Source organism: Gekko japonicus, unplaced genomic scaffold (genome assembly GCF_001447785.1).
Source record: "Gekko japonicus isolate JY-2015 unplaced genomic scaffold, Gekko_japonicus_V1.1 scaffold1084, whole genome shotgun sequence".
NCBI lineage: Eukaryota > Metazoa > Chordata > Lepidosauria > Squamata > Gekkonidae > Gekko > Gekko japonicus.
In genome coordinates this window covers 283,612-292,257 of record NW_015170308.1, presented here as the reverse complement: position 1 = coordinate 292,257, position 8,646 = coordinate 283,612, and the positions used below count along the sequence as shown (strand labels likewise).

General features: G+C 41.3%; 1 protein-coding gene across 1 annotated transcript in view; it reads left to right on the top strand.

The window, feature by feature from the left end:
* The window catches only part of KDM4C (lysine (K)-specific demethylase 4C), a 276,891-nt gene that overhangs the window by 137,061 nt on the left and 131,184 nt on the right, over nucleotides 1-8,646 (top strand). The window contains exon 11 of the mRNA XM_015417984.1: nucleotides 2,315-2,391. Coding sequence (XP_015273470.1) covers nucleotides 2,315-2,391 — 77 coding nt within the window. The remainder of the gene's footprint in view (nucleotides 1-2,314; nucleotides 2,392-8,646) is intronic.

The following is an 8,646-nucleotide window of genomic DNA, read 5'->3' as shown; positions in this document are numbered from 1 at the left end:
CTGCGTTGCGGGGGCAGAGTCCCCCTGGGGCCCGATTCCGCGGCGGTGGAAATCGGGCCTCCAAAGCGGGGGTTTCCCCCCCCGCCCCCACTTGGCAACCCTAAACTAGAGAATGCTGATTTCAAACCCCAATCTGTCATGATGTTCAGTGGAGGATCCTGGACTAGTCACTGTCTCTCATCTTCACCATCTTAACCCACTTCACTTGATTGCCGTAAGACTAAAATGGGGGAAAGGACTGTGCATCCTGACTGCAGTTGCTTGGAGGAAGGGTGGGACAGTAATAAACATGTCTAGCAGCTTTATTGTGCAGTTAGAGTAGTATTGCCTCAAGTCTATTAGACATGCCTAATTCAGTAAATAAAATGTGATCTGCTGATGTTGGTAGGATTGCCAGCTCCAGGTTGGGAAATTCCTGGAGTTGTGGGGGTGGAGTCTGGGGAGGTCAGAGTTGAGGGGTGGGACTTAGCAGGGTATCATGCCATGTCCGTCCTCCAAAGCAGCAGTTTTCTCAAGGGGAACTGATCTCTGCAATCAGGAGATCAGTGATGATTCTGGGAGATCACCAGGCCCCACTTAGAGGTTGTAGCAACCCGAGCTGCAGTGTTAGGAGAGTTGATGGTGATTAAACCTGCTTTATCTGTCTTATTATTGACTAGTAGTTAATTTTACCCCGGATATTAACGGTGCTTTTTAACTTTTTATTATTGCTCTGCTGTATTCTGTATTTTGTAATGACCAATGGCTTAATACAATAAACCACTATATTTGGTGTTAGGAGAGTCAAGTAACGAATAAATATATATTGCAAGAAACTTTTGTAAATTAACGTATTCTGTTTATAGCTAATATTCTATAAAGTGCATAGTGTGCTATTATAACATTCTTGTCAGGTACATATATTTAGTACATTCAGTTTAACAATAACATTCAGTTCATTCAGTTTAAAAATAACATTCAGTTCATTCAGTTTAACAATTACCAATCAATTTGCACCAGTATTTTAAAAGTCAACACCCACTTAGAGGTTGGCAACCCTAGTGGGAGGTTGCCTTTTGAGTAAATGCCTTTGGATTGTGATGTGCTGCCTCTAGTAACAGAAGCCCTCCTGGATTTAAGAAGTCTTGAGAGATTTGTTTAGGAAAGGGCAACAGGGGGGGGCATACTGCCACCTTTAAACAGGCCAAGCTTAGCCTTGCTGTATGCCCAGTATGGGCAGGCATTTCCCAGGTGGTCTGGCCATCCCACCTACGCTTGCCTCAGGGCTGGAGGGAGAACGGTGGAGAGTAAAAATGATGTCACACAATGTCTCAATGTGACATTTTGGCATTAGCCACAGCTCTGGAATATCTGGAAGTCCAGAGTGTTGAGCCACCCTGCTGACATCACATTCCGTTTTCTTACCCAGATGTGATGGGTGCTGGGTGGCAGTCTGGTAGCTATTTCAGCTACACACAATGTCGGTGAGGCCTGCTAGAATTTTGGTTTTTGTAGAATTCAGTGCTGCCCCCGGCTAATGGTGGGGGATGGGAGTGTAGGGTTGCCAGATCCAGGTTGGGAAACTCCTGGAGATTTGGGGGTGTGGAGCCTGGGGAGGACAGGACCTTGGTGGGGTACAGTGTCATAAAGTCCACCCTTCAAAGCACCCATTTTCTCCAGGGGAGCTGCTCTCTGTAGTCTGGAGATGAGCTGTAATTCTTGGGGATCCCCAGGTCCCACCTGGAGGCTGGCATCCCTAGCTGCTACATTGCCATTACTTCTACCACCACTAATAATAATAAAGCATTCCCTAAGTGCTCAAGGTGCTTCACATAAATTATCTCAGTGAGCCTTGCCTTATAAGGCAGGAAAGTATTATGACCTCTTTGGGGCAGGGGGGCTGAGATAGCAGCTTTCCCTAAGGCTACCTAAATCTCCCCCCCGCGCGAGTATCGTGGGTCCTGCCTCTTGTGATTTTATAACTAAGGTATGGATTTGAACTACCTAATACTCTTAATTACTCAGCTGTACTAACTTTCAGTTATGAAGAATTATTGCTGCAGTACTCAAATTGTGATCTTATCACATGGAAAATGTAACCTAGGACAGTGAAAGGACTGTTAAGGATAACAAAACTAATTTTTAGGAATTAGTATTGTTGCCAACATAGATAACTTCTCAGCTGCAGATAGGGCAAACAGCTTACTCTTGGGGAAATGATCATTTTTCACTTCTTTTATCACAGAATATGCGGAGTAAATAGCTTATTTGTCTGTTTTGCTGGAAAGATAATGAACTACAGAATCTGTTCATCACCTTGGTTATCTTATTATAGGTTGCTATGGTGTTCCTTCTCATGAAATTCATGATGGATGGCTGTGTTCTCGGTGTAAAAAAGGAGCCTGGACAGCTGTAAGTCATCTGTTTTATTCAGTGATTGTTCACAGTGCAGACCGACTAATCCTCCCAAATAACTGATTGTATCTGAAATAAGAGATGTAGTGGGGCATTCTTCCAATACGTCCACACAGTTGAGAGCAGAATTCATATTTCTGTTTTAACAATACCTTTATGATTCAGTTGAAGTTTTGATAGTATTTTCAGGAAAGTAGTTTGTGTGTAAAGGTAAGTCGTCTAAGAAAACAACTAAAATTTTGATGTGTTATAGTTGAAAATAAAAAAAAAACCCATCAAAAAAACCTTCACATTATGTGACTAGGCAATTGTACTTTCCCCTACAGGCTCTGTGTCAGCTGTGATGCTGCTACCATTGAACAGACTAAATGCCTTCACATTTTTCTCAGTGCAGCTCAGCTTCTCTGACACAGCTTGTCAAAATGCTGGGCACTGTGCTAGTCATTTGAATATTGCATAGGCAGGTCAGCCAGAAAAGTGAGATGAACCATTAATGTTGTTCTCTCCCCTTGTGGCTCCACGGTGGTTGGCCATTCTAGGACTGATCTCAGTGCTGGTAAATACTTAGAGGTTGTGCATTTGGAGAGATACTAACCAGAATCTGAACCAAAAAGATATTTAATTTTTTAATGTGGCGATAATAACTTGGAGAATGAAATTCAGAACTAATGAAGGAAGGTTTGTTGATTTTCTGTATGTTTTTGGGTTCCTCATTGTCACAGTTTCAGTTCCACAAGGCAGCAGGAAGGAAAGAAGGTTTCTTTTCTGTGTTTCCGCAAATCATTGCTTTGATTGGCGGGAAGTGCTTTCTGGTTCCCATATAAGCACAGCATGTTTGCAAAAGCATCACCCATGCCAAATATTTTCTTACAAAGTGAATATATATTTTAATGAGTTTTCTGTAATTGTTTTCTTTATACTGGTATTGCTTAGCAATTGCAAAATTTAGGGGTGTGCATATTGGAGACAGGTTGACTTGATTTGCTGACCTTGTGTTTTTAATAGACTGTAGAGCATGTCACATGTATTGTGTGAATACATACTTTATGATTTCCCCCCAAGCCCTATTAGTACAGCAGTGTCCCTCCACCCCAAAAGGACTCTCACTCATTGTGACCACAATGAGTAAGCCATGGGGTTTTTAAAAGCTGGGGATGATGGCATACAGTCCCAGTCTGAACCTTCCCCTGGCATTACTGGCAATGGAGTCGGGGGAGGAGGAGAGGAAGTGACTGTGTTCAGGAAGCTCTGCTTACTTCTCAAGTGCTTGGCCAGTTTGTTCCCACCCATTCCTTTACCAGCATGGCAGCAATAGCAACAGACATTTCTTCTCCTGAGGGAAGTTTTTGTTGAGGGAAGTTTGTATGAGGGGAACCAGTTTAGATCTGGATCTGTAAATATCTCCAAATGTCTTTGTGGTGGACTACACTTTTTAAAAGCTTAGAAGGGCTGTACGCAGGGCTCTTTTTGTAGCAGGAACTCCTTTGCATATTAGGCCATATACCCCTAATGTAACCAATCCTCCAAGAGCTTACAGTGCTCTTCTTAAAGGAGCTACTGTAAGCTCTTGAAGGATTGGCTACATCAGGGGTGTGTGGCCTAATATGCAAAGGAGTTCCTGCTACAAAAAGAGCCCGACTGTGAAGGGTAATTCTTCACAGAAATAGAGGGCCTTGAGTGGCAGGCTGTTCCAAACAATCTAATTGGTTACCATCAGCTGAGGAGAAAAAGTCTTGACGGAGCTGCATGCTAAGGAGAGATTTGGTCAGATTTCTACCTTGACTGAGTTGAGTTCTATTAGTACAGCAGTGTCCCTCCACCCCGAAAGGACTCTCACTCATTGTGAACACAATGAGTAAGTCATGGGGTTTTTAAAAGCTGGGGATGCTGGCATACAGTTCCAGTCTGAACCAGTGTTCCCTCTAAGCAGAGTTAGTGTGAGCTAGCTCACAGTTTTTTAGCCCCCATCTCACACATTCTTGCTTTAGCTCAGGAGAGATGGCTCCAGAGCAAACTAATTAATACAGTAGCCAAATTGTTCACTCATAGCTTTAATGCCAGTAGCTCACAACGTAGAATTCTTGCTCACAAAACTCCACAGCTTAGAGGGAACATTGTTCTGAACCTTCCCCTGGCATTACTGGCAATGGAGTCGGGGGAGGAGGAGAGGAAGTGACTGTGTTCAGGAAGCTCTGCTTACTTCTCAAGTGCTTGGCCAGTTTGTTCCCACCCATTCCTTTACCAGCATGGCAGCAATAGCAAGACATTTCTTCTCCTGAGGGAAGCTTTTGTTGAGCAGGATATGAGGGGAACCAGTTGGATCCGTAAATATCTCCAAATGTCTTTGTGGTGGACTACACTTTTTTAAAGCTTAGAAGGGCTAAAAAGCGTTGTATGAACTTTAATAAAAATAAAGAAATTAACAAGATGGCGGAGCTGGATTGTAAAATTAGCGAACAAGAAAGGAGGAGCTTCCGGTCAAGCGTTTTATGTTTTGTTATGCCGGCTGTATAACAACCAGATTGTGAATGACTGTGTCCTTATCTGGGAAGTGTGAGAAATGAAGGATCTATGACAAGCGATAAAGTGCTCTCAATAGCGCTTTTATAAGTCATAGTTGCGGAGAATAGGTCCAGCTAGAGAATGGAGCGTTTAAAAATCGAAAGATAGAAAAAGGATAAATACATTCTCAAAGCTAGAGACCTTTCGAAGAGGCACGAAAGAATAAGGACTGCATCATTTGTAGCTTGCAAGCGGAAGTGGAAACAGCGACCCAGAGAGGGAGTCGAGAAACCGGTGAACAACAAGCGGAGGAAGTCCCTTTCCTGACTGTGGATTTTAAAAGAAACCAGCCCGTGGAAAATTGATTTAAGCGTATTTGAAAAGATTTTATTAACAAAGCACCATTGGGACATTACTAATATACTAACAGATATATTTAGAACTGGATTGAAGAAAGAAGCTCGACAACACACTGAAGAAGCCAAAGAAGATTTTTTTTTATATTACTAACAGATTAATATACCAGTCATAACATCACTCAGCTTTTCTTGATCCCTCTATATACCCTCCCTTTTTCCATTAAGCGAAATGTCTCTCCTTTTTAGGAGAGGAAATAAAACTTAAAAAAAAAGAAAGAAAGAAACTCTTATTAGCCTGAAACATAAGAACAAAAGTCTAGGCATGTACTGGTTTTACCTCAGAAATTTCAAGTCCTGATTTCACCTGGTCTTTCCCCTCCATGTTAAGTAAAATATTTTGTTATTTTTGAATTTCAAAACGACTCGAGTGTCATTTAAATTGTATAAGTTAAAGCAGGCTCCTGATCCTTCCCTCAGGTTCCTGGGCTGAACATACAGCCAAAATTTTATACTGTGACAGGGTGGGACAGCCAGAATTTTTCAGGAAAAAAGAAAACAAGAAAAATAGGGTGACTCAGTCACAAAAGGGAAAGAAAAATGGAGGGAAAATCTTGCCTCTGAGGGAGGGGAGTGGACGGGGCCATCATAGTCTTATTGATGAATCCCTCGTTCTTAATGGAAAATTAGTTGTGTATTTGCCTTTATCTGCTCTGAATGGTGAAACCATTGCACCAAACGCCAAGTAGGCTTACTGCTCCTTTGGAACATAATTTGGGAAGAAACAACAGACAAGAGTATTCCAACAGCACACACATCCCTCAGTCTTAGTAGTCCCCACTGCTTCTCAGGAGAGAGGGAAACCCCACAAATCTTCAGTGTAGGAAAACTACCAACCAAAGAGATTTCCTGTTAGAGGATTTCCTTCTATGCAGGAGGTACTCAGTCAAGTGCAGATAATGGGAAATTTCATAAAATGTGGCATTTGGTGCAGAATCCAGATTCCCTGAAAATGTTGGATTGAATCTTTTTTTTAAAAGTGATTTTATGGCCCTTACAGTCATGCCAATATGTTAGGCAATTCCTGGTGAAATCTGAGAAAGAGGGAGGGAGTTTGTTGAATGTTCAGTAGTCAGAGAGCAGGACTTGAATTACTTTTTTTGCTCCATAAACCTCTGCATTTTGTAGACATCAGTTCTTTTGCTGAATGTTTACTTCTTTCATTTAAATAGTTCGCCTTCCCAAATAATGTAACCCTCTCCCCAGCATAATTTGAATGTTTTCCGATTTCCTCATGAACTGGGAACGTACAACACAACCAAGCCCTGGCAATAAACACTGTAGGCAAGGTTTTCAAAGTACATAAATAGTGACCTCCCCTCTACCTCCTCAGTATGATAAAGCTGGAATATATTGGTATTTCTCTCATCAATTTAATTTCTAACCATTTTATGAAAAATAAAAGAGAGAGGTAGGAGGAACAGGTTGGAAGGGGAGATAATGTAAACAGTGTTGTTGTTTTTAAGGTTCTTGTAGCTGTTGGTAAAGAACAAAACAAGAGGCAGCAGATATGGTGTGCATATTAACCAAGGCAGGGAAATAAAATGGCAAATACCAATTTAGAACAGATTATTGCAAAAATAGTGATTCACATATATAGGTTGTTCAGTGTTTGCTCGGTGAATTGCTATTAAAATGTGCCCAGAGTCAATTTCTGTATCTGTAATATGTTTTCATTTTAGCAGGGTAGGCATTCTTTCCAGGCAAAATTGAATTTTTCCTCTCTTGCTGGCCACCAGAGAAAATTGTGAAAGGTTCCTTATCAGGCAATCAGAAGTTCCAGGACTTATGAAACTGCCTTTGTTATAGCTCCTGCAGAGTTGTGGGTGGATGTAGAGGGGAGGGAGAACAGCAAAAGTCAATCCTAGGAACTGACAGGGTGTCTTTTAAGTCAGAATGTAATTATCAGTTCAGTTCAGTGAACAGAGTTAGACAGCACTGCTGCTCTAACAACAACTTTGTCTGTTTTCTTTCAGCAGATGGACAGGTGTGGCTCCACTAAACATTAGTAAGGAGAACTATCATGTGTTTCGTGGTGAGGGGAGCCTGATAATGTTCAAAATGGAGAGGGCTGTCTAGGGTCTTGGACCTTTCCTAGCAAACCCTCTTGCCTTTCCAAATTGGGGTGAAGTTACATAGACAAAACCCAAACTAGGTTCACTAGTTTTAATGCTGGAACCTCAAAGCCAACGATTATCTCTGCTACAACCTACTAGCTTTTTAAAATTAGGCCAGTAGGTATCTGGAAACAAAACCTTTGGAACTCACAGGAAAGATAGGTGCCCTGTCTCATTAGCTGATGGCTTTTCAGCATCCCATGCTTATTCCTGAAACCTACAGTGTACTACTTCAGTAACTTTATACTGCAATAGCAGAGGCTGTTACAAGAACTCGGTAAATAAATGTGCAAACTGTAATACTGTGAATCAAGACATCTATTCAAAGCAAATAGGAAAGAATGCCAAGCACTGGAAATAGATATAAAAATAGATTTTCTGTCTAATCCCAGTCCTAAAATCATAAAAGCATTCTTTTGTCACTGTTGAAAAACATATAGATCAGTTTTCTTTGTACAAGCCAGAGCTGAACCTGCTCATAATTCCATTGCAATGGGGATTTTCACACTGCCTATGTAAACTGTTTTGTCTGCTGGTGGTTAACAGATTTTTTTTAACCATTTCAGACACAACCATTTTGGCTGCTGGTTGTGAATGGATTTTTCTTTTCTTTTTTCCCCATTTCAGACTCAACCATTTGTGTCCCTCCCATTTCAGTGTTGAGCTGTTGGTTTCTGAAAAACCCTTTCTCCATTTCTGTAGTGTCTGGTGCACTTCTGAATTGTTGCAGAGTGATGTTTGAAATTTCTGAAGTGCTTCTGAAAGCATGTTCTTTTTCTCCTCAATTTCTTTTTTTTTCTAAAATACATAATATTTTCAATATATCAGTGTATCGCAAAGGTTGGAGCCATTCCCCCCGCAAAAAAGCACTGTGGAGCCAGAAAAAGTGGTATGGTTTGGAACAGAAACAGCAATTTGTATGATTTATAAACAGATGTAAATGCTGTTTAAAACCTCTATTCTCACATCTCTTTACACAGGGCAGCAAAAGAGAAAAAAATCCTGAGTTAAAATGAAAATGTGAAAGTGCCCTTGCGCATGCAATATACATAGATCAGTGACTCTTTGATCAGTCAATATGCTCAGATTAGTTATTTTAGGATTTTTGTTGTTGTTCAGTCGCACAGTCAAGTCCGACTCTTTGCGACCCCATGGACCAGATCACGCCAGGCCTTCCTGTCTTCCGCCATCCTCTGAAGTTTGCTCAACTTCATGTT